This window comes from Pelophylax lessonae, assembly GCF_965119305.1.
Source record: "Pelophylax lessonae genome assembly, chromosome: 2".
NCBI lineage: Eukaryota > Metazoa > Chordata > Amphibia > Anura > Ranidae > Pelophylax > Pelophylax lessonae.
The window spans coordinates 512,352,938-512,380,515 of NC_138769.1; the positions used below are offsets into that span (position 1 = coordinate 512,352,938).

General features: G+C 42.5%; 1 protein-coding gene across 1 annotated transcript in view; it reads right to left on the minus strand.

Moving 5' to 3' along the window:
- Nucleotides 1-27,578, minus strand: part of LMO7 (LIM domain 7) — a 287,243-nt gene that overhangs the window by 142,493 nt on the left and 117,172 nt on the right. The window contains exon 4 of the mRNA XM_082248131.1: nt 25,145-25,251. Within this exon, the coding sequence (XP_082104257.1) occupies nt 25,145-25,251 (107 nt within the window). The remainder of the gene's footprint in view (nt 1-25,144; nt 25,252-27,578) is intronic.

Here is a 27,578-nt window from a genome sequence, read left to right on the forward strand (position 1 = left end):
CATCCTGTTCCTCCTTGCACAAAGGAGCAGATACCAGTCCTGCTGATTGGGTTAAGGACCTTCTATAGCCCTGTCCAGCTCTTTAGAGTAACTGCCTGTCTCCTGGAATCTCCTCCATGCTCTTGAGACACAGCAAGGAGAGTGCTAGGAGACACAGTAAACCTTCTGGCAATGGCAAGTATTGATCCTGGAGGAGTTGGACTGCCTGTGCAACCTCTATAGGGTCCAGGTATCGCCTCATGTTAGTAGTAGGGACACTGACTCTAGCCAAATGCAAAACTAGTGAAAAACAGTCAGAAAAGAGGAGAAGAGGAGAAGGGGGGGGGGGGGGACTGTCAGTGGCCTCCACCTGTAAAACTATTCCTGTTTTGGAGGACATCTCATTGTTGCCCATCTAGTACACTAGTTACTCTAACACAAAAGAAAGTGAAACTGATTAACAACCCACTCTGCTATTTAACAGACAAGATTAATATCCCAGGAGATTGACTTGATGCTATACTCCGATTAAAAATTGTTCCTCTAATTTTTTTGAGCAGTGTACAACAATGAAAACTGTACAGCTCAAGAATAGTTCAGTAGGAAATTCAAGCAATGAGCCATCACAAAGAAGCATTTGAAACACTTCGAGAACTATCCTCTTAGCCTAGGTTTTTGCCAACATACACTATATTTGCATATTTTATTTCTGTAATGTGTACTTGTCTGATATTTTCAACAATCTAAATTGGATTTCCTGTGCAAAGACAGAATGGGAAAAAAACCCTGGAAAAAACCCATCAGCTGGAGCACCTGTCTAGCAACAGCAAAAAAAAGTCTGCAAAATACGATCTGAAGAAAGGACATCACATTTTTTTTTTTTTTTTTTTTAAGAAAGCATATGCAAGAGAAAAGAAATAAATTTTCGGATTTGAAAACAGGAATCTCATGTGCTAAAAGTAAAGCATTCAAACAGCATTAGGGCACTGCACAAAACTTTATGCAAGAAACAAGGTCATTACTGATGCTTGGAAATCGTTCTATACTGTTTGAATTCAATATGGTTACGTAGTACATTTAAATTATTACAGTAATTACCAGAAAGGAAATCTGTAGTAGTTTGGGGAAAAAAAAGGTAATAGGCAACTGACTGCACAATAGCTGGAAATTACCTTTTAAAAAAAAAAAAAAAACTAGAACAAGTTAAATACTTGTATGTATCAAGTAACAGAGACAAGATTATTATACTATACATTTATTTGATTTTAAGCTACCATTAACTGGGCCGTCATACCCGTCATCTTGAATTGTATTTTAACTGTACTGTCCCCTTCTATATTGTAAAGTGCTGCACAAGCTGTTGGCACTAAACAAATCCTCTACAAACATATTAATATTATGAATGTATTTAATATAAGCAGTATAACCATTTTAAGCCTGATGAAACATGTTTAAGCGAAAGTATAAAAAGAAAAAAAAACCCTTAAAAAAATAAATGGGATTTTTGACTTACCGTAAAATCCATTTCTCTGATGTTCATTGACAGACATTTCCTGATTTTCTTAACCATTTGGGTTAAACTGCCCCCTACAGGAGTAGGACACTAGGCAGAAAAAAAAAAAAAAGTCTGGTTACGCCTATGGGCAGGCCAAGGGGATATAGCAGAGAGAGGGAGTATAGGTACTCCGTTTTGTTACAAGCAGTGTCAGAAGAATTATAACTCCACAGAGGGGTGGGAGCTGCATCCGTTAATGAACATCAGAGAAGTGGATTTTACGGTAAATCAAAAATCCCATTTTCTCTTTCGTTCATTGATGGACAGCTCCTGATCTTCTTAACCATTGGGACGTCCCAAAGCATGGTTAAACGTGAGGGGTGGGAACAGCGAAAAGAAAATTCCCAAGGCTAACTATAGCCAACCAGCTAAACAGGAGCTCAACCAAAACAACTGCAGCTCACCTGAAAAAAAATATACCCTCAAAACCTGTTTACTGATGCCCGATGACAGAAGGCCCAGGAGGCACTGAGCGCCCAAGTAGAGTGCGCCTTGACAGGGAAGGGAGGAACCTGTCCTCTGATAGAATAGGCCTGGATCACCGTCTGGTCTAATCCATCTGGAAATGGTCACAGAGGAAGCAGACAACCCGTTCCAAGGCACATCTGTGAGCACAAATAGTGAGTGACTTCCTAAAAGACTCCGTAGCTGCCAGGTACACCCCAATTGCCCGGACCACATCCAAGGCAATTTCCTTTAGATGTTTTAGCCTGGGACACAGGGAAGGCAACATAAGGTCTTCATTCAAATGAAAATCAGAGACAACATTTGGAAGGAACGACAGACAGGGACAAAGAACCACCTTATCTCTGAACCACATGATAATTCCGCCATTCTGACACCCTGCACGCAGAGGTGATAGCCAAGAAGGGCACCTTTTGGGACAGCTTAAGTAGGGGAATCTTCAGAAGATTCTCAAAATGAGGCTTTTGGAGGACTGAAGCACCAAATTGAGATACCAAGGAGGCCACGGAGACTGCATTGGAGGGACAAAGAGCCTAACTCCCTGAAGTAAAGTAAGCAGCAGGGAGAGTATGTGACCGAGGGCGATTGAAAGAAGGCCGCTAATGCCAACACCTGACCCTTGCTAGTACCCAAGGCCAGTTTCTGCTCAACCCATGGAAGGTCAAGATCCGAGCCACCAAGAAAGAGCGAGAATGAACCTTGAGAGACTCACACCACGCAAGGTAAAACTTCCACATACTATAGTAGAGCTTCATAGTAGTGGATTTTCGACTCCGAAAAACCTCTATCCATCAGCACCTGGCGTTCAACAGCCAAGCTGTCAAAGCCAGCAACTGTAAAGCAGGAAGGAAGATTGGTCCTTTGGAAAGCAGGTCCTCCCTGAGAGAAAGCTTCCAAGGAACGTCTCTGACCAGCCACACCAGATCGGCGTTATCAAGCCCGGCGAGCCACTAAGATGACCAGAATCCCTTCTGGCTCGATCCTGCGTAGAAGTCTTAACAGAAACTGGAGGGGGGGGGGCGTAAATCGGACGATACTGCCCCCACTGTGCCACCACCTGTGGCGTCCGCAAGAGGATTCCATGACTGAGCCACAAACCTCTGCACCTTTCTGTTGAGCCGAGATGCCAACAGATCCCCCCCGGGAATTCCCCGCTGAAGACACAACTGATAAAAACACCTCTGGATGAAGGGACCACTCCCCTTGGTCCAACGCCTGCCAGTTATCCACCCCTGGAATATGTACGGCAGAGAGGGCTTGAACAAACCGTTCTGCCCACCATGTAATGTTTGCTACCTCCAGGGCTGCCAGGATACTTCTTGTGCCCCCCTGGTGATTGACACAATCCACGGCCGTGGCATTGTCGGCTTGAATGCGCACTGGAGATCCCTGAAGCCGATCCATTCAATGGTCCAGGTACAGTCTGATCACTTGGGAGTTCCAAGACATCGATCAATAGTCTGGACTTTTCCAGTGTCCACAGCCCCTGAGCAGAATTTTTGCCAAGGATGCCTCCCCAGCCAGACAGGCTGATATCCGTGGTGATCACGGTCCAATACAAGAAGGATTTGCCCAGCCGAACAAAGCCACTATATCAGGGACTCCTTGGCTCCCCGGCTCAGCCGGATCTGAGTGTCCAGAGACTGCGGAGTCTTGTCCCATTTGGCCAGAATCTCCCTTTGCAGGGACTTCGTATGGAACTGTGCAAATGGAACCGCCTCAAAAAGGTAGACCCCATCAGGCTCAGCAGCCGCATGCAAGTCCAGAGAAATCACCATTTGCTGGATGGCAGGAGACGAATTGCAGCCTGCAATTTCTGGAATTTGTCCAGAGGAAGGAGCACTCTGGCTACAGCCAAGTCCAGAGTCAGACCCAAATAGTTCAGCTTTGTGGACAGAACCAGAGAAGACTTCTGAAAATTCTGAATCCAGCCGAACTCCCGCAGAGTTCGTATGGCGATTTCCAGGTTTTCCACTAGTGCAGGAGCAGACTCCGCTCACAGAAGGAGGCTGTCCAAATAGCCCAGTACCGTGATCCCCTGTTGGCATAACAAGCAGGGGAGAGACCAAAGGGTAACGCCACAAACTGATAATGCTCCTCTCCCACGGCAAAGAGGAGGAAGCGCTTGTGACCATCACATATTGTAATGTGAATGTAAGCATCCTTGATGTCGATAGAGGCAAGAAAATCCCCCTGATGCAGGGATGCCACCACAGTGAGAATGGACTGAGGTCCTGGATTGGATTCACCTGGTCTTCCTTCCTGGGAACTGTATACAGGTTTGAGCAAAAACCCTGAAAACGTTCCAAAGTTGGAACCGGGACAATCACCCCTTAAAAAGGAACAGGTCTTGTACCACCCCAAACAGACCCTGTAAGCAATCCGGGGACAGGTGCAAGTTGGAAGGAAAGAACCTTGCCGGGGAACAAGAGCGAGACGCGATCATCTAGCCTTACCGAATGACTTTATGGACCCACTTGTCTTGTACCAGGGAAGCCCACGGGTCCGGAAACCAGCAAAGACGTCCCCGCACTCCTAAAACTGGTGAGGGTGCACCTCCATGCTGAAGGAGCCTGTCCGCCGGTCTGGAGAAGCCCGCTCTAGGCTTGCCAGACGAGGTTCGTTTGGATCCTCCAGAGAAGGCCCTGAAAGGCTTCGAGCCCTTTTCAGTCAACCCTGAGGGATGAAAAAAAAAAAACAAAAAAACTTCAGAGCCGAGAAGGAGGGCCCACGTCTACAATGAGGTTCCTTGTCCCTAGTAGCCTGCAGAAGAAAGGTACCCTTTCCCCCTGTGGGACCTTTAATGATGTCATCCAGGGTAGCTCCAGACAGACGATCACCTTGAAAGGAGAGATCAGTCAAGGCCTTTTTATAAGTCTGGTCCGCAGACCAGCATTTAGGCCAAAAGACACGCTGAAGGACCACTGTCGAAACAGAGCCAAGCCACTAGGGGAGCCGCATCCAAAGAGGCATCACAGATAAACTGCAGCCCCTGGACCAGCTAGTACGCCAGCTAAGCAAAGGCAGGGGGGGGGGGGGGGAGGGGGAGTGGTTCTCCCTCCAGGTCACAGCGTAAAAGCTTAGCACTATAAGTTTGAGACACCAGGGCAATGGTGAATACCAGTCTCAGTGCCGAACTGGACAGAGTGTACATATTGCGGGCCACAGCCTCCGCCTTCCTGCCAGCCACATCCTTAAAGGCCGGGGACTCTTCAACTGGAATCATGGTTGCCTTGTTCAATCTGAAAACCGGAGGGTCCACTTCTTAATAAGGAACTCCATATAGGGGTATCGCCTAGTAAAGTGCTTAGGGACCCCAAGGGGACGCTTTGGTCGTCCCCACTCTCTAGCGACAATTCTGTCAAAATAAAAGCATAACACCTTTGCCGCTCTGGGTTGCTTCTGAGCGCCAAAGGGAACCTGCACCTCCATCGCAGTTGCAGCTACGTCCTCCATCTTCAAGGTCTCACGCACAGATACAAATCAGTGCTTCCACCAGCACCTTTTCGTTCACTGTTGCAGATATGGAGGAATCCTCCTCACTATCTGAGGATTCTGGACACGTGGTCGCAGACCTAGCAGGATGACCCACGTCCGCAGCGGCCGAATCAGATTCTGGATCTGATGACAGATGAGGCAGAGGAAGGTGGGGGGGGGGGGGGCGGTTTTTGCTAGCTGTCGCCCGAAAGCCACCTCCACCCGGGACACAAATTACTCCAGGACCGCAGTCAGTGAGTCGATGGATGGTTGGGACCTGGAGGGCCCTGCAGGCTCAGAGAGGGGATCAAGTGGGAAGATGTGCTCCAAAGACTCCATGAGTCACCAAGTGGACCCGACAAAGTGTAAAACACTGCAAAGGGACAACCCCCACCTCGCTGGTAGCACCACGAGGTCGCCAGGCACAAAGCACTAAGCGATCCTCGACAGAGAGGTAGAGGACCCCAACCACACTCCCCACCCAGCGGAAACAGACACCTGCAGCCACCAGGATAACCTGCACTCTACGTGCAGCGATCAGGATGTAAAAAGATCCAGGAGTCCGGGCTCCACTGTCATGGTCACCGCTATTTTCAATGGCAAACACCCGCAAAAATGGCCGCTGGACTACACAACCATGGCCGCCGTGCATAGAGCACACAGGCTACTGCAAAATGGCAACCCCAGGAGGGATCCCTAGGCCTCAAGGAGAGGCCCAGGCAGGACAGGGGGCCCTGGAAGGAGCCTCCACCAGGTACAACCCCCCCCCACACACCTCCCGCACAGATGATTGTCCGGTCGCCAGCGGTGCACCCTGGCCCCATCGCCAGTATAGCGGCCCTGCCCCCACCCCAGGAGGTTGACCAGACCACCCACACAGCCCCAGCATAAATGGAAGGGGGTTAGGATGGGGGGATGCATGACGGGAAGGAGGGGTCCACGTCCACCCCAAAACCCTCCAGGGGGGTGAGGGGAGACAACTCACCATACCAGGAACCAGACGGCCACCGCTCCAGACAGGACCTCCTCGCCATCGAAATGGAGGGGTTGTCGGCCAGGAGGAACACTGTGTTTTTGCACATCTTATGTAACGTATATGTAAATAATGAAGGAAGAGCAAATATTCACGTTGATCCAGCCAGAAATATGATCTGACAACTGTCAATACTGCTCTTCCTTACAGTATGGTGATTACAGGTGAGTGAACATAGTCACCCTGAGGCAGAAGTATGGTATCGGTAGGATCAACAGGTAAAAATAATAGGGTAAGAAGCATAACAAAAAATAAATAAATGCATCCATTACATCAGAAAAACTGGTAAGCTGCAATATACACCAATCAGCCATTACAATATTACCACTAACCAGTAAAGTTGAATAACATGGATTATTTTGTTACAATTACATCTGTAAGTGGGATATATTAGGAAGCAAGTGAACATGTTGCCCCTAACATGCTCATGTGTTTGAAGTAGAAAAATGGTCAAGTGTAAGGCTCTTAAGGACTCTCACAAGGCCCAAAATGTATTGGCTAGACAACTGACTCAGAGCAACTTTCAAACTGCAGCTCTTGTGGGATGCTCCCAGTCTGCAATGGTCAGGACCTATCAAAAGTGGTCCAAGAAAGAACCACTTGTGACAGGGTCATGGGTGGCCAAAGTTCATTGGTGCACATGGGAAGCAAAGGCTGGACCATGTAGCCCAATACAATAGAAGAGCTACTGTAGCTCAAACTATTACAGTTCATGTTGGTTTCGATAAGTGTCAGAACACACAGTGAACCACAGTCTTGTGTATGAGGCTGCATAGCCGCAGATTGGTCAAAGTGACCATACTGACCAGTGTCCACAGCCAAAAGCACTTACAATGGGCTTTTTATTAAGGTCTCCCATACCCGCTGGTGAGACATTTTTGATGATCCTGCTTTCTCCATCTGGCATACTTTGCTCTATGGCGACTTCAGGTAATATGAACATTTCTCCCCATATATATAGCTAAATGTCTCTGATATTGTACAATTGTTCATGTAATTATTTCTCTGGCTTACTTAATTTTTGCTTTACTTTATAGAATCGTTTTTTTTTAAAAAAATTGTCGTTTCTCCTGAAGAAGCGGCTCAGTCCGCGAAACATGTAGAGAAAAAATGGTGGAGATATTCCGACTACTCTCCACAGCTTTGTTAATTCCAAAAACCACTATCAGTCATTTTGATTGTATGTAATTGTTGGCAATTTTTGTCATTCTGCATATTTGTTGGCTCTGTTTTTATACTAAATAAAGATATGTCTTTTTAAACAATGATATCTCAATTTTATAACCATTAGTTATTGGTACCCCAAAATCCAGAATATTCCCCACTCCCCCCATCCCCCTTTCCTATTGAGTACCTCTTTAACTGGGGAGTTTGAGGTCTCTCTTACCCCATTACCCCAATTTTTTTACAATGGGCACATGAGCATTAGAATTGGACCACAGAGCAAGGAAGAAGATGGCCTGTTCTGGTGAATTCAAGAATAGTTTGAAGAAAACAATAGGTTTGAGGCGTTAATTGAGCATTTTTGGGATATGCTGGAAAAACAAGTCCAATCCATGGATGCCCCACCTCAACTTACAGAACCTAAAAAATCTGCTACTGACAGCTTGGTGACAGATACTACAGCATACCTTTAGAGGTCTAGTGGAGGCCATGCCTTAACAGGTTATGGTAGGTGGTCAGAATGTTATGGCTCATTGGTGTATTACATTTTTGCTCTTTAAGTTTTAAACAATACCTTGTTATTAGGATACAGAGGTGCAATCATGTAATTACTATGCAATAAATGAGCTCAAGTCAGTAGGTTACTGTGTATTCTGTGTGCTCTGTAACTCAAAATAGCTTGAAAAACCTCTAAATCAATGCAGGTGCTCCAAACTAGGACTGTCAAAAAAAAAAAAAAAAAAGCGAAACAGAGCTAAGTAATTTGCACAGCATTAAAGCAGACAATTTGCTAATTATCAGATAATGAAAATCAAGGCTTTGCAGCTTTCCTTCCAGAAACCTAAAACACCAGTTTTTTTTATTAGCATTAATCCTTTGAAGTGGGCAAAAAAGTGAATCTCAAGAGACCGCTTTTACAAACTTTTTTGAGGGTTAAACAGGAAACAGATGCATTTTAACTGTGTATTTATTGGTTTATGCAATTTATTCCCGAAGCAGAGCATCTGATAGGTCTATATCAGTCTACGAGTCTTCAATAAACAAGCCGGCTGCACTCCAGAGTCTGCCCACACCAAGCCTCACTCTGGCATATTTCACCCAAAAAAAAAAAACTTAAGTAGAACTAAAGGCATTTTTTTTTTCATTATGGACAAAGCAAGGGAGGGTTCTAACCCCTCAGATTGTTTTTTCAGCCATTGTTCCATTGCAGAGATTTCCCTTTACTTCCTGTGCCATTGCTAAAAACAGGAAGTGAGAAAATCCTGCAAATAAAGGGAATTTCGTGGGGCATCCCAGGTCATCAGAACTAGTGTCCCAATTGGAAGATTTTTCCTCTTTTACTTTTCTGTGGACAACACAAAATTTGGGATTTTTTTACTTTCACTTTTAAGGGTAAACAGGACAAAGAGTTAATCTCCCTAAAAGGGGCACAGACAACAAAAACTGACGGTCCTCAAATCCTTCTCCTCTATTCAAAATAATAAAAAAATATGAAAAAAAAAAAAAAAAGTTTTGCCTTTAGTTATACTTTAACCAACCACTTGCTGACCAGCCGCCATAGTTTTACAGCAGCAGGTCAGCTCTATTACACGAAACGATGTACCTGTATGTCGCTTCGTGTAACAATGTGGGAGAGCGCACGTACGCCAATTGGCTAGAGGGGGAGCCAATCAGCCGGTCCGGCAGACGCGATGTCCGCTGCCCACCGGCAATCGCTCCCCATGGAGATAGAATGGCTGTCTGCCTATGTAAACAAGGCAGGCCGCAGTTCTGTCAGGGATGAACACAGGGATCCTGTGTTCCTCTTATTTAGGAACACAGGTCTCTGTTCATCCAGGGAGTACATCCCCCACACAGTGCTAAAGCACCCCCTAGGAGAACACCTAACCCTTTGATCGCCCCCTTGTATTAACCCCTTCCTTGCCAGTGTCATTAGTACAGTAACAGTGCATATTTTTCGCACTGATTACTCTAGTAATCTTACTGGTCCCAGCCGCGCAAAAAAAAGAAAAAAAAAAATCACTGATCGCCGCCATTACTAGTGAAAATTAAATAAAAATGACAAATCTATCCCCTAGGTTTTACACGTACACTTATTACCAAAAATATTTGGCAGAATACATATTGGCCTAAGTAGAAACAATTTTTTTTTGTTTTTTTATTGGGAATGTTTTATAGCTGAAAGTAAAAAAAATCATTCTGTAAAAAAAAAAAAAAAAAAAAGTCACCGATTCTGTTTATAGCGCAAAAAATAAAAACCGCAGAGGTGATCAAATACCACCAAAAGAAAGCTCTATTTGTGGGAAAAAAAGGGACATCAATTTTATTTTGGTACAGCGTCACACAGCCGCACAATTGTCAGCTAAAGTAGCGCAGTGCCGTATTGCAAAAAATGGTCAATAAGGGGGGTAAAACCTTCCGGTCCTTAAGTGGTTAATAACAGATAAGGGGGAGCAGAGGAAGAGCCTATTTCCACAGCATTCACAAATTATGATCATTAAAAGATGCATGTAGCGGATCTGCAAATTACATATCTGTTACAAAAATGAGGCCAATAAAAACCTTATGCAAGCATGGGATAAATACCGTACATAACCACAAGCAATAGGAAAACTAAAATGAGAGCACAGATCATATCAATATCCATGTTTCAGGGCATTTTAAAGGCTCATGCCTGTGCTAAAACTAGCTTTTTTATTTAAACCAATAACCTCATCAAGAGAAACAGTGCCGAGAGATGATTTTTGATTTCAACACAAATATTAAAGCCGACAAAGACCGAATAGAGAGCAGAGATAAGAAGGGGAAGCAGGGAGAAAGTGCATTCCACATGAGGAACATTGGCAAGCTCTACTGTGAGGCATCACATAGATGGTAAGATTGGAGGGGGACATTGAGCAGAAGCTTTCATCGATACGGTCACATATCGGTCTACGTAGACCGTTCATGTGCTACATTTGTCACTGATGAGCAAGATTGCAATTGCTTGCAATTTATTATATAGAACTGCACTGATAAGATTTGAGGATCATCACAGTTGTAGTTCCTCTTTTAGTGCAGCTTCCATAATCTCCACATTTGCTGGCCAAAGTGTGTACAACTGGCAACTATAATATTCATAGGATAATTTACTAAAAGAGGTGTTAACAGAATCTGAGAACCAGCTTCATATTTGGTACAAATAATCCTACCTCCCTAGCAAAGGGTTTGCAATTATTTTTTGTGACCGCCACTCCTGAAAGCTTTCCCCTAAAACACACATATTCTTGAAATAGCCAAGGGTATATTTGATATTGGCCCAGTGGATGGGGTAATTCCTCAATTAAACTGCAATCAAAAGCTATCCATCTCATAATTTCAGTTTCTTTTACAATTTGGAATACCTGAATATACAGAAAAGCTTGTAATGTTTCTTCCCATGTAATCCAAAAGAATGGCTAATGATTTACCAAAGCCGGCAATACACGGATCAAAATTTGGCTGGTTCAGCAGGGACCGGCCGAATTTTGATCCATGTATGGGCAGGCCGAATGTATTCAAGTCAGACCATTGACTTAGGTAAAACCTTACAGATTTTTCTACATACGTGCCCCCCTTGCAAAATACATTAGTGCAGCGGAAAGGCATTCCCCCATCAACACAGACTGTTGATGGGGGAATGCAAAGATTTTCCTTCCTTCCACCAAGAAAATCATATAATCTATGGCCTGCGTAACTGTAGCTTTCAATTTAAAATCAAACAAATCACAAAAATTGCAGGTGAGGATTATGTTTAAATTAGATTCTCCAGATATGTACGAATTTTGCTGCATTGTTTAGTGCAGGCATATTGCATAAAGATGAAACAATGCATTGTTTTCAACATCAGTGTACCTAAACACTAGGACATACATGTTAGTAACCCACAAATTTAAGGGGTGTCTCACTATAACACTCAAGCCAATTATAATTCACATCTAATCTCATGCCATGCAATAAACAGACATATGCTTTCTAGTGTGAAGGAGGCATGTTTGTTTTATGCAAAGCATTTCAGTTTTGCCTCTGTAAGGTCTAACATGTTAGGAGAAACATAAAGCTTTCAGTCCCATTACTCTATACTAAGCAGTTCTCGCAAAAACCTCAAGAAACCAACAATGAGAAGAATCGTAAATACATGGCACAAACATTCAATGGCTCCAATGCTAAGCATCCCACAGCATCAGGTTATGAAGAAGGGGGGGGGTTGATCTGGTTTAGCATATCTAGGCCTGGATGAAAAATGGAAATGGGACAGTGGACTATGTCCCATGTGTGAATCTAGGATTCATTTTCAGTTTTGAAAGGAGTGTATCAATTTTCAGGTGACGTACCAATTATCCAGCATTCAAAAAGCATTACTTTTTCAAAAAATAGATACACAAATCCCCAACAATCATCACTCAAATAGTATGCAAAATGTATGTATAGTTTCAGTTCCAAAAACGCTAAGTGTAGGCTAAAGTGTGAAGCTGACCAGTCTCATTATGAACCCTTATGTCATTAAATCAGCAGCGAAGAACTACAGTGACTCTGATCCAATAGTCTCCTAGCAAATGGACAGTGTCCATGTCACCAGAATTAGACACAGGAATTGCTATATCTGCCCACAATGCAGAGAACTGCAATGATAACTGCTAGTATAAGATAATAAATCACACTTCTTATCATATCCAGAGATCACAAAAGTTCAAGGACAAGTGCACTGTAAGACAACACTAGTCTCCCAGCTGAGCAAAACAGAGTCCACCGGGTGCACCGATTGTGTGAAAGGCCCCTTAAAGAGGAAGTAAACCCTCCTCTGTAACTTGTACCTATAGGTAAGCCTATGATAAGGCTTACCTATAGGTACTGTAAATATCTCCTAAACATGTACCGTTTAGGAGATATTTACCTTACATGCAGCCAGTGACTTCACTGGCGCATGCGCTCTGAAGGAATGGCCGCTGGTGCCGTTCCTTCACAGCCCCGTGCCGTGACGGGAGTGACGTCACCACGGCTACGGCCAATCAGATGGCCGGATGCCGCGATCCCGGAAGACGGGCGACTGGAGATGTCGCCCGTCATACAGGTAAGCGGGCGACACAGCGGGGGCTCGTTCTAAGGTATTTCATAATGAGCTAGTATGCGGTGCATACTAGCTCATTATGCGTTTCTCTTTCAGGTTGCAAAAAGAAAAAAAAATTTTTTTGGGGGTTTATAACCTCAATTGTAATTTAATGGGCAAAAAAAAAAAGTGCTGCACTGCAACAAAGAAAGCACCTATACTAGAAAAAAAAAAAAAAACATGCATGGTTCTACACTGATGTGAACAGTCACCATATAGAATATGGTTTCAATTGGTGTGCATGGCAGCACAATAGCAAATGCTGGTGAAAAATGCACTAGAGTGTTCAGGGGCTTATTCTTTTCAACCCTGACCCAAACTAGCCAACCCTTCCCCTTCTACAGATGCTCTGCTTTACATTGATCTAATGGCTGTAACAATCTCTTTTCTTTTTAACCCACTGGTTAAACGAGAAAAAATAAAAAAGATCCGATTTCCCCATTCTCACATCCAAGTGGATAGGGGAATCCTTCCGCTGTGTTATTAAAATTATAGCAGGATTTTTCCCCACCATCAGAATAAAATGATCAGTGTTGCCGGCTATAGAAGTGCCCGCGGAACCAGCTGAATTTTGACTCCCGTGTGGTCAACTTAATAGTAAATGTCTGGACTGCATCTGCGTAGTACAACCTCATAGAGCCCTGAGACAAGAGATGAAGATTTACAGGCCCAAATAAGTGTATGCGGCTGGAATACTCAGGCCAGGGCAGTGAGGCCTGCAGCATTGAATGTAAACACTGGAGGCCATGGACATCAGATAAAATGATGCATCTGTGGAGGGAAAGGGCTGGTTGAGTTAGAAGCAATATATGTTCTTTGCCTTAAAGCGCACTTAACCTTTATGCCAGAAGTGATCGCCTCAACAATACAAAATATGGAACCTAAAAATATGACTCTACCACACATGCCTGTGACAAGCCTTCCAGCAAAACGCTGCTACTGTTTTCTCGACTTTCTTGCTGTACTGCAGGTCACACATAGGGGTTATTTAGGAAAATACTGTAGCATTTTACCAGTCAGTGCTTTTACAAGTCACAGCGATCAGCTATGAACAGGAGGGAACTATAGCAGCACGTCAAGATAATTTGATCCCTGCCATCATCAGAGGTACATAATTTCATCACATACAGATCTCGCAGTTCTAAAACTTTTACCTCATGTTCCCACAGAAGTGCTGCTGGTATTACATTACACCTGGGGCCAAACAATCCAGCTAAGATATATGCTTACAGGTAACAAGGTATAGGGATTATATAATGCTCTGTGCTTCCACAGCTTTTCATAGGCAAACTTTACAAACAAGAAAAACAGGGCTTTCAAACTTCCCATTATATAATCATACTTCAGGACAATCTAGTAAATACCATACTAATATTCCATATACGAGAGATGGGGATTCACAAAAAGTATTTGCCTTTAAAAACTGCAAATAAGCAGGGCTGATTCACACCAGGTGTAGTCAAGTGCATATTTATTCTGCATTAAAAACGCACGCACTGTTTTCCATGTATACCAATGGACCTAGTCCATACCAGTGCAGGCAACGAAAGTAGAACCTGCTGCATTTTTTCTGCACGGAACTCATCATTTAAATGTACCAAAAACACTCTGAAATGAAACATTGGTGTGAGATTTTTTAAGTGTCAATATATAAAAAGAAAAATTGAAAACACTTCATAAACGTGGGTAGATGCATATGCAAAAACGTGAAATGCAGAAATTGTGGCACGAACCATCCTTTAATGCAAAAAAATACCTAAAAACAGGAATGTTTGTACTTATTTATTTATTTTCAGGTACTTATATAGCGCTGTCAAGTTACGCAGCGCTCTACATATACATTGCACATTCACATCAGTCCCTACCCTCAAAGAGCTTACAATCTAAGGTCCCTAACTCACATACATACACAGTAGGGCCAATTTTTTTATTTTTTATTTTTTAATACAGGATCCAATTAACCTACCAGCATTGTACTTACCCAAAAATCCTTTTCCTTGCATTCATTGAAGGACATGGTGTAAATCTTCAGCTCCTGACCGAAGGGTCAATGTATCAACCTGCAGGAGTAGAACACTAGGTACAAAACAAAAAGCTCAGTCCTAGGGCGGCTCTTGCTGTTGGGTTAAGCCCCTTCTGCTAGAGGCAGCTCAGTTACTCACAAAGCAGTACATCAAAAACTCAAACAGTGAAAATCCCAGGCCAAAGTCAACAATTGCAAGGATCAGTGTTGTGTCCTTCAAGGAAAGCTGAGAAAATAGGAATTTTGGCTTCCCTGTGAATTCCTCATCTTTTAGTACAGTACAGGACAAAGGTAAAGTATTCATCAAACATGGGTTATAGGCTGGTACCTTCAAGTGATTGGACAATAGCAAAGCTTTCAAGGAAATGCCTCTTGGACACTTCCCCTATAAGGCAGGCCACGGATTATGTGATTTTCCTTCCTTCAACCACAGGTGGAAGAAAATTGCTCAGTTCCCCCATCAACACAGCCAGCATTGATGTAGGAATCCTTCCCAAAGCACTATTGTGTTTTGCCTGGCAGGGAGCCAACCCTGCCCACTAAACACAATTAGTGTTGCCAACTATAGCAGGTGGCACTAATCGTTTGGAAAAAATCCGGCAGGCAGGGTGTACAAAATTTGTGCCCATACATAGCTCGAAATTAGTCTGGTCCCAGCTTAAGGCCCCTTTGACACATACGGTCCATTCAGTTCATCACTTCAGTCACGTCAAAAATGAGTGCCATGTATGCAAGTGCACCTATTACTTATTAAATTACTGTCTAAATAAGCAGAGAGCACTAGATTTCTTCTTTTTTAATCTTCATGTGTGCCATCTATGATTGGAAGTGGAACCCAGGATCAGCCCCCCTGTAATACTGAGGTCTAGAAACAAGGTGAGAGGCCACTTTATATGGTGAAGGAAGCACATTCACGGAGGTGTCACCTGTTTGGAGTCTGGGATTAATTTGATGGACACTTTCATTCACATATTTTGCACTATATATGATTTTGCTGAGTCATCTATATTTTGAAAGTTTACTTACTTTCAGCTTTAGTCCCCGTTCACACTAAGGCGACCTGTGAGGCGACCTGGTCGCCTCACAGGTCGCCGTAGGTCGCCTTCCATAGGGAAGCTGCGGACCCGTTCTAATAGGAGCGACACAAGTCGCTCCGACTTAGAAAAAGGGTCCGGAGCTTCTTTGGGGCGACCCGGAGGTGACCGCCATAGACTTCAATGTTATGAAGTCCGTGACGGCCGCTCCGAGGTCGCGGCGCGCTTTTCGCACCGCAACCTCGGAGGTCGCCGCCCCCCCCCCCCCCCCCCGAGTCGGATCGCGGCAATGTGAACGGGGCCTTATCACAGTTGGTATTTGTGATATTTTTCTGGCGCAACACTGTTTATTATTGACACTTCAAAAATGTATCAGTTTTTCATCCACTACCAATGCAAAAACGGATGAAAAACAGACCGTTTGTTTATATAATTTTTTCATCCGATATGTTTTTATTTGACAGATGAAAAATAGGGCATTCATCCGTTCCAAAAAACGGACATTGACGGAAGCGGATGAAAACGGATGATCATCTGTTGTCATCCGTTTTTACAAAGAGATGCATTGATGTCCGTTTTTCATCCGTCAACGGATGCATGAAAAATGGTCAAATAGACCGTATGTGTGAAAGGGGCCTAACTGGCTGAATCTTGATTTATGCATGGCCGTCCTAACTCTACCTCACTTAATGAGTTGCAATTTACCAAGCCATGTAGCGTACCCAAGGAATGGAGGGGAAGTTGGCCTGTGTCCTGTACTCCAGGATATTGAATCTACTGGCAAGTCAAATTCCTCTTATCCTAATCCTACAGTATAGGAAACAGGCAAAGTGTCCTATAGAATTCACAGAGCAAGTTAGGCAACAAATGGGCAAACAAAACTGTTCCAACAGGCCCTACAACAACAAGAGTCGGGAAGATCCCAACTTCAGTGTGCATCTGCAAAAACCTTGCAGGTGAAAGCTGCATGCTCAGAAGATTGGACATCCATACAGTAGAACTCTCAGGATCTAAAGGATCCAGTCTACCATCCAGCCACTGACTTTAAGATCTAATCAAACTGCTTGCCAAAAGTGACAAAATTTTATGCAACATGACTGTCGGCAACTTTAGCTTGCCGGAGGGTGGGTAGGTGCTGTAAAAACGTAATTCAACACTATATGGTTCTTAGTGACAATAAGTTAGCATTCCTCTTAAAATTTACTAGCATTTATACTTTGTCACACATTACAAACTACAGGGAGGACTGAAAATAGAAACTGAATAGTTTATTTGCACAGATGTTGTTTTGTATTGTAAGGAGGGAAAAGTTCAACAAATAGGCTTTAGACAGGTAAACTACTGCTCTGTTTTTTTTTTCATTTTCATCTTGAATTTATGATCAGCACTGCACAGTCTCTTTTTAGAGTTTTACCTTAAAAAAAAAAAAAAAAAAAAAAAGAAATTGACACCTCAAGGTACCTATAAATACTGAATAATATGTATTATTAGATTATTAACTATGCGTATAATAAAATCAATAAGCGGAGCTCTAGCCAAACCAGAACCTCAAATAGCAGCTGTTGTGCTAAAACAAATGATTAAGTCAGAGAAGGGACACACCTGTCCCACTTCGCTGATAACGATGACAACATCTTTACTAATTAGCAGTCAGCCTTGCCAACATTCTTTTCAAAAGTGTCAAAATGCCCCATATGATAAATCTTCAACTGTAAAATAAAGCTTTTGTACAATGTATTTAAAAAAAAAAAAAAAAAAAAATTGTAAACAAAAAATAAATTATCTATCTGTGACTTGCCTGAAGAAAATATACTTTTGCCTGCATAAACTAATTTGTAAAATAATGATTACATAGCACAATACTGACAATTTTTGCATTCTGTAAATGCTTTAATGTTAGGTCAGCCCTAGCATGCTGATTATGTCTGGTTGGTATGATAGAATTGTACATTCTCTCAGGCAGTAATAACGCTTTATACCCAAACTCTGATAACCTTGGAGTGAGGAAAAGGCACAAAACAAAAGGCTTGCTCCCAGCTCCCTGGATACATATATACAATTTAAAGAGCGATAACAAGCAAAGGGTAAAAACACAAAGCAGTACAAACTGCTCTGGTAATAGAGCCATCTTAAATCAGAATAAAGAAAACAAGCTAAAAAAACAGCCACATAAAAGATAAAAAAAAAAATAGTGTTTGCTGCAATATTCAATGATTTAACCAAAGTACTTTGATTCTGGCCTTCAGACTGAGGATATCCAGCAGAACAGCATTCAACCAACTTCCTCTGAGCCCAGGTCATCCTGGACCTTACCAAGCTTGGACAGTGAAATGAGACAGCACAGTGACAAACTCATCTCTGTCACCCTGCATTCCTCTAATCAGCATGCTTCTTGTCAGCACATGACCCAGTTGGCTCCTTCTACAGTTTACTTCCTCTCACCCTTCAGCTTTGCTATACAGGAACTGGCTGATACCTGGTCAGATTCAGGTACTTACTAAAGCTTGCATTTAAAATACATTTAAAGTTTAGTCAAAAAAAAAAAAAAAAAAACACACACACACCATAAAAGGCACATTACTAGAAATGCAAATTGTCCCTTATGCCGATACCTGCAATATTAGTTGAAATCTTTCATCCTCCCAACCCCCACAGCCGCAATCTTCCGATGCCGCAGGGTTAACAGAGACAAGGGACCAAGAATGCAGACTATGTCTGCCTTTTCTGCCCATCTCCTCCATTTACAGAAGCTATACCATAGCTTCTATAAATGAAAACAGTCTATGAATGGAGGAGGTGGACCTTTTGATTCATCCACCCCTCCTCCATTCATAGACTGTTTATCATTCATAGATGGTTTAGCATAGCTTCTGGAATGGAAAGAGGAGGCATGGAAAGGGCAAGCATAGCTGGCATCCCTGATGGGTGTATATGACAGGTCCCTTGGCTCTATTACCCCTGTAGCACCAGAAGATTATGGAAGCAGGAGTGTGGGGTTGGTTGGGGGGGGGGGGGGGGAGGGGAAATCAGAGGATGAAATAGGTCAACTAATCCTGCAGCCATCAGCACAAGGGCCACTTTTCACATTGACTTGCGCTGATTTTTTTTTTATTATTTATTTAAAACATTTCCACCTAAAACGTTAGGCTTTAATGATGTAATATCGTTTTTGAAAAAAATAAATAAATAAATAAAATTGGTGTTAATTTGTTTCTCTTACATCTGCCTAGAGCTCCGCTTGAAGGCCCTGTTCACACTGGCGTTCGGAACAGGTGTTTGGGGTGAAGATTTGCCACTCCCTGAATACCTAAGCAAGGCAGCCTACAATGGACAGAGCTGTTCAAATTTAAAAAACATTGTTTTTGTGTCACTTTGCAAAGCTGCACGGCAAAAGTGAAACATGTCGAGTTCGGAAGGAGTTGAAGTTTGTCAGCTTCTTCCATTCAAGTCTATGGTAACAAGACGTAAACACGCCTGTAGCATTTACAGAGCTTTTACAGTGTGTTTAGCAATTAGTGAAGTGGAAAAGAAATACTTCCCCCCTTAATTAAAAAAATAATTTGCAAGGCACACAGGGTGCTTTTAATGCAGGTGCGTTAACACTTTAGGCGCATTGGTTTCCATTAGTGTCAACATTAGCATTTTTAGCAAGTGTGAACTTAACTTAAGCCTGGGTTTACACTACTGCAATGTCAGACATCGCATGTGATCCGCACCGAATTGCTGTGCAGATCACATGCAATGTCTGTGCAATGCAAATTTAGCCATACAGTTGTATGGTGGAACTCGCATTGATTTTGCACGAAAAAGATGCAGGAACCTTTTTTTCCCCTGCACTGGAATCGGATCACATGGGTGTTCACACCCAAAGTCACAGTTCGCACTGCGATCCGATCTGGGGGTGTCATTACCTTTGTACTAAAACCCGCAGTGGTTCGCAGAATCCAGTGTGAGCTGCCTGCGAGGGAAGATGAGATGCAGGAACCCGCACTAGAATCGCGCTGGTTCCCGCATCGCAGTAGTGTGAACCCAGGCTAAAGAGGTCTATAAAAGTGGGCTAACCTTGATGAAATCTGTCATATGGAACTATCTCATGTTTACGTAGACAAAAACGCAACTGTCCTCTATTGTCGTTCAGAGGGCCCACTCACATTTTTTTATTTCCTAGTATCCCAAAATTGAATGCCTAGGGCCTAAGGGACAGATCAACAGGCCTGGGTAATGTACATGTTAGGTGGGGCATCTATGGACGCATAATAGCAATTTTGGTAAAGGCCTTCAAGGGCAAAACAGATAGTACTGGTGACAAATGAAGTAAAAGCTTTAGAAAATGTAACAAAAGAAATTACCAAAAATGTTTCTCTGAACTGTTGCTGATATTAGTGATCTATAAATTAATTAAACCATTTTGTCCAATTTATTTCCCTAGGGAGAGTAATGTATGTGGCTAGTAGATGGGCTGAAAACATACTAAAACATTATTTTAGGACAAGGTTTAAAAAAAAAAAAAAAATGAATAACTTGAATAGTGCTAGCAGAACACATGGAGCAGACACTTCGGTGATGGACACCGACATCTGGTTGGTCTGTCATTAGAAACATCTCGGTGTCATTTCTGAAAATATCTAGGGTCTTATCTATTTATATCCAACACTGTTCTTGCTAGTAGTTGGCCAAAGCCTGAAAAGAGTACAATGACCAACTTGACACGATACAGTTATGATTTTAGTCCAAGGTCCAGATTTTTATTTCAACAACAGACATTCTCTACCAATTCAATTATTTTTTAACGCACAAAAACTACTTAATATAACTAGCTGGCAGACTGAACTACAGTTATAAAAACGGCAGTACAAAACACAGTGTAGCTCCAATGGAACAGTTATACTAAAGTACAATAAATGAGGATCAGGAGGATCATGGGGCTTACAATCTAAAAGGGGAAGTGGCAGGCAATAGTAATGGGAGATGGGCAGATGGAGATGGTCAAAGTAAAGTTTTTATGTGAAGGTTGGGAAGGCTTCCAGGAATAAATGTAATAGGACAACATAGGTATAGGGAGTGCCAGAGAATGGAAGAGATTCTAGAGAAGTCCTGGAGGTGAGGATGGGAGGAGGTGATGAGGTAGCAAGAAAGCAGGAGATCTTATAAGGCGTAGATCATAAAAAGGGTTGACAGTATCACAAGTGGCGAAGATCATTTCTCTCTTCTGACTGAAAGAGAAGTTTAATGATATTTAATGAGACTTGGCTGATCACAGATTCCCAACCCCTTACAACGTGATCAGCTGTCACCCAATGACAGCTGATCACGTGATGTAAACAGCAGCCGGAGATCCACCTTTTTTTTTTTTCTGCTCACGCTGTCAGCGTGAGGAGGAAAAAAAAAAGCTGATCACCGGTTGCAGTTAGAGGGACATCGGTCCCGAAGAGGAGAGGCAAATCTGTGCCCCAGTGTCACCTACCAGTGCCCACCAGAACCACCTACCAGTGCAGGTCAGCATCACCTGCCTGTGCCCATCGGTGCCACCTATCAGTGCCCCATTAATGCTGAATCAGAGTCATCTACCAGTGTATCATTTCCCATCAGTGCCGCCTCATCAGCACACATCAATGAAGGAGCAAAATTAACTATCTGCAATTTTTTTTTTTTTTTTTAAACTATAAAAATAGGTTTTTTCAAAATTTTCGGTCTTTGTTCAGCAAAAATAAAAACACCAGTAGTGAATAAATAACACCAAAAGAAAGCTCTGTTTGTACCCAAATGACATTTTTATATTTTTTTTCAGTGTTGCATGACCGCGCAATTGTCAAAGTGCGAAAGCTGAGAATTGGCCTGGGCAGGAAGGAGGTTATATTGCCCAGCAGGCAAGAAACTGCTTCTGATGGTTAAGTGCCAGATATCACAGCATACCATCAGAGGTCTGGTGGAGTTCATGCCTCCTTCTGGGTGGTCAAAAGTTACGGCTGATCGAAAATAAATCTAGATTTATATCTGTATTATACTATGAGCAGGTTTTTGTTTTATTCACTATTCTTTCAAAATTTCTCTTCCCCTCTCTATTCACCATCTCCTTAACTGCCACCCCCCCCCCCCATTTATTTACTCCACTACTCTCTCCCCCCTCTCAAGACATCCCATTTCCACTCACCCCTTACACTTAAATACAACTCTGCTTTTCCCTGCCCCCACCATATTATCAGAGAAGAGGTTCTGGGCCATGTGTTCAAACTTGTCAGCTGATTTAAGTTTTGCCTTTGTACACGTTTGTGTTAAGTTTTTCCTTTGTTGCAACTAAAATGCTGGTAATTTCCTGCACCCCCTGTGCAGCATCTTCCATCTATGAGCATGTACTCCAGTGATGGGTACATGGAATTTCTCAAAGCAGGTTTCCTGATGGTGACAACAGTGTACCATGTCTGTATAATGCGTATTGAAATAGCCAACTGAAGTCTTCAGCAGAAGCCCTGTGAAAGGGTGACCATCCAGGAGCACAATAGAATAAGGACAGAGCATTGTCACCCTTTAACAGGAAGTACCTCAAAAGGTTTACCAAGGCAAAGTCAACGCATATTTTGGACACATCATGATCTTAACCCAATGTTGAGAATAGTAAATGTTGAGTACTTTCGAGTATTACTTTTCTATACTCAAAAGGTAACAAGAGAAGGTGAAGGCGTTGAAAGGAAAACTTCTGTGTGATAAGAACCTTTGACTGTTCTTCCATTTATGTCAAAGGACTGAAAACGAATTGCGTTCACTACAATGTAAATGTGTCCAGCTTAATTTCTGAGGCACTTTCTAGCCCTACAAAGGACTGAGCAGTAATATTTGGGAGCATTTGCGTCCAAGGTCTTAAATAAATTACTATATTGATGAGAGTGGAAGCGATTTTCATATTGCTAACCAAACATACAGCTACACTAAAAATGGAACCAAAGTCTGCAGTTAGGAACCCCTGAATTCTAAATCAACACTTTAGGATGCTTCCTTACTACCAACGTCAGAAGTGAAAACGCAACATATTGAATGCATGCTTATTATCTAACCTGCCAAAACATGTAGTTCTCCTAGGAATCCTAATTATACTTTAGAGCAGAATCACATAAGTCATTTGATTTCTTCACAAGTGTGTAAACATAGCCAGCTGCAGTATGACACTTGGAAATGCTATAGAAGAAATGTTGCTATGTAAAAGTACAGTAACCAACAGCAGAGCAAGGTTGCTATAATGCGTGCTTCAATTTGAAGGTGGCCATAAATGGTCTTATTTGAGCATCTGTGGAGGACTACTAGGCTGTGTTGGGCTTCCCTATGAGGTGTGCATTACTGGTAGAAGCTCCCAGAGATCTTCCACACACCATTTCCAACTTGCTGGAAAAGTTCTGTTTGACCAGGAATCAATCTCCTCACTTATTATGGAGAAAAGATAAGGAAATGTAAATCACGCATGCTCCGTATCAACCAAGTTGCACAGATGAACCTGGTAGTAACCAGAAGGTTCGAGGGTAGGCGGATCTCTCACCACCTGTAATTCTCACTGAAAAATTTGCCTTCCTTAACCACATTTTGTTCGTTTAAGATATCTTCTAAACCACTTTGAATCAGTAGCTGAAAAATTTGGCTCATCACAAATGATTCTGGGGGGAGACTTGATTTCTTCATTTTATTTATTTTTTTTTTATTTTAAATACAACATTGCGTCTCTAGCTAACACAACCATGTAAAATGATGTCACACTATTTCACATAATTACGCTTATGTGAAATATTTGTATCAACCCTTAACACAAATGGAAATAAATCTGAACCTCTACAATCGCACATGGATTAGGACAAGAGAGAAAAAAAAAAAAAAATAATAAGGCTAGCCATACACGTTAAGATTTCTTTAGTATTGAAGAAGAGAAAATCGCTTGATTCCAATATCCACTTTAAATAGTGCAGATGGATTCCACCCTGCCGATCAGTGTATTTAGACAGCTGCAGCATCTAAAACAGTGGCCACATCTGATTAGATGCAGTCACTGTTCGGCCAACAATTTTCCACCTGTTCCCTTTGTTTTCACTTGAAGTTGGTCAATCAAGTGATGCACCAACAGCTCGAATTTTGGATGATTCAGAAGAAATCAGCTAAAATTGGAGCTCTGTATGGCCAGCATTAGTAAATGGAACAACTTACAACTTGTACAATTTGCATTTTATGATCAAGGGGCAAACAGTTTACAAGGTACAAGAACAGATATGGTGTTTTTGATCATGCAACCCATATCTTTTACCACAATTGCTTTTGGAGGGCATCAGCAGAACATGGTTAAGCTTATTGAAAATAGGCATTTGACAGGTGCATTTACCAATTTTTTAAGCTCGGAACCCCAGGATTTAATTGTAATTGGAGCAGTGATCACTTACATAAAGGTTATTGTTTTAGCCATGCACTATTTGGCTTCTCTATGCAAGTCAATGGGAGTGCTTGTAAACACATACAGTAGTAGACAATGCACAGACTTAAGCAAATCAAATAAATCCCCTGAACACATGCCACATTTGATTTGCTTCTGCGGCTGATGCTTGTGTAGGCCAACCCAAAGACCAGGTTTACAAAATTATACCACAAAATGGATATAGCAGATTGGTCCAATTGGGGAAAACCTTCTGGCAAAGCAACTAGACTGTGGTGCTGCATGCTGGCAATCTAGTGTCTCTAGACCCTTGTGGAAACATCTCCTCTGTGCACATTAAAGGCTGGCCATGTGTTATACAATATTCTTATTAGATTTATCTTCAACTATGTAGTGAAGGGCCTGCCTGATTGCATTCAAAATGAAAGTCTTTAGGGTTTGACCTCCTAATTTGGCTTAAATCTAAAGGAAAATTGTACAAGAGAATTATATAACTTATGGCCAGCTTTAGGTTTGTTTTGAACTACAGTGTTTAATCCCGCGTGATTAAAAAGACACCACGCACCTTTTATAAAATACATGCTGATCACATGGGCTAGGTCTCCATTTTAAATAAATGTAGTAAACATGAATGGCAGAGACCACAACGTGTGTTTATTAAATGCATCATGTTGTGCTTCCAGGTTTGTCTGAACATATATACAATTGTAATACAGGTCAGACTTGCTTTACTACTTTACACCAGTACAACACAAGCTCAATTTAAAACCACATTAGCAAAGCCTATTTGCTCTACACCTGACAATCCACCATATCATTATTAAAGACAACTGTTAAAAACAATTAAAGACAAAGCAGCAATATTTTATCTCATTGGCTATAACTTACTTGACAGTAACGCGATTTGATAAATCCTGAAGATCTCCGGGATGAAAAAGCTGTGCTTCTTTTAGTCCAAGTTTTTCGCACGCCCGCAAGAAAACATTAATATTATCCTGTGAAGGCAAGTGGAGAAAAAAAAAAAAGACTGCTTAGCTGTGCTGCTTGAAAATCAGAATTCCTTATCGTAGTCCAAAACTCCAAAGTCCACGGGGAAAACAAGAGATAGAAAAATATGCATGAAAGATGAACTGTAATAATTCATGAACAGAAATAGCCTGGCTCTAATCTGTGTAGCCGAATGACGCTGCAAAGATTACCTGCTGCAGTCAGTAGGCAGAAAAGTACACTTTTGATGTCAGATCTACAAACAAACGCCCTCTTTCTGTCTTTGCACGATAAAACCTCACCTCTTAGGACTTTAAAAATAACTACAGCTAATGACATTGACCCACCCAGAAACCACTGCCAGAGCAGGCATAGGAGGGTGAGGAACAGGAGGAGGGACATGCTGTCTGTACACAGCATTCAATGACTAGGACGTGCACCTGGAATCTAGGTTTGGCTGTTGAGCAAGATTGTGACAGAATGTGCACATATAAAGAAAGTTAGAAATGTCAAAATTACGCTCTTGCACAGTAAAGATAAAAATACGTATAAAAATAAAGTGAAAAGAATTCAGGAGTGGTGCATTGCTCACAGACTGCACCTGTTCAGCACTATTCTGCTACAGCTCTATACTGGCTGAACTATAAAAAAAACTCAGATGATACTCATATGGTACTTTGTGTCATAGGCAACAGCTGAGAAGCTTGACGATAAGATTGTCTTTACACTTCATCATTAACCAGTTCTGGACCGGAAGATTTTCCTGCTTAATGGCCAGGCCCTATTTTGCGATTTGGCACTGCGTTATTTTAACGGACAATTGCGCGGTCGTGCGACACTGTACCCAAATAAAATTGACGTCCTTTTTCCCACAAATAGAGCTTTCTTTTGGTGGTATTTGATCACCTGTGCAATTTCATTTTTTGCGCTATAAACAAAAAAAGAGCGACAATTTTGAAAAAAAAAAAAAAACAATATTTTTCACTTTTTGCTATATAACATTCCCCAAAAAAATTTAAAATCAAAATGTAACATTTTAGGCCAATTTGTTTTCTGCTACATATTTTTGGAAAAAAAAAAAAAAAAAGAAAAAACCGCAATAAGCGTATTTTGATCGGTTTGCGCAAAAGTTATCGCGTCTAATAACTACGGGAATGATTTATCTAATTTTTATTGTTTGTTTTTTTAGGGTTTTTTTTTTTTTACTAGTAATGGCGGCAATCTGTGATTTTTTGCGGGACTGCAACATTGTGGCAGACAGATCAGATCCCTAACATTTTTGACACTTTTGGGGGTACCAGTGACATTACTACAGTAATCAGTGCTAAAAATATGCACTGTTACTGTAATAATGCCATTGGCAGGGAAGGGTTTAACTCTGTTGGTGATAAAGGGGTTAAATGTGAGCCTAGGGGAGTGATTCTAACTGTGGGGGGGGTTGGGCTTCTGAAATGATCACAGAGGCATGCGATCCTATATAGCAGGATCACATGGTCTCTGTGATCATTGCAGAGAAAAGGACGGTCAGCTGTGTTTACATCTGCCAATTGTCCTCCTCCTCTCAGCAGGGAGAGATCGAGGGTGTCAGGTGTCAATCTGAGCCTCCCCGCTGACGATCGGGGGGGCTGAAGCGCGCCGCCTGCAGCGTGCGCTCGCCCCCTAGCTCCTCCCAGGCAAATGACGTACCCCCTATATGGTTTTGCCTGGGAGAGCCACTCTGCCGCCGTATATACACACAGTATGCAGTCGGCAAGTGGTTAATATTTTTTTGTTTCCTAGATATTGCCACCCCAGTGACCGCATTGGAGAGCAGAGAGATGGCCTTAAACAAAAGCATAACTGAGCAATTGAATCCTAACCACTTGCCGACCAGCAGCCGTACATATACTGCAGATCAGCTCGTTCCCGCGAGACGTCGTACCTGTACATCGCTTCACGAAACCGCGAGTGGGGGGTGCACCTATTTACTAGGGGGAAAACTGATCGGTGGGTCCGGCGGCCACGATTGCCACCGGGCAGCCGCGATCACTCCCCGAGGAGAAAGAACGGCAGTCTGCGGCTGTAAACATGGCAGACCGCTGTTCTGTCAGCAATAAACACAGGGGTCCTGTGTTCCTCCTATTTAGGAACACAGGCCCCTGTGTTTATTCCATAAGCCCATCCCCCACACAATACGAAAGCACCACTTAGGGCAGTGATGGCGAACCTTGGCACCCCAGATGTTTTGGAACTACATTTCCCATGATTCTCATGCACTCTGCAGTGAAGTTGAGCATCATGTGAAATGTAGTTCCAAAACATCTGGGGTGCCAAGGTTCGCCATCACTGCCCTAGG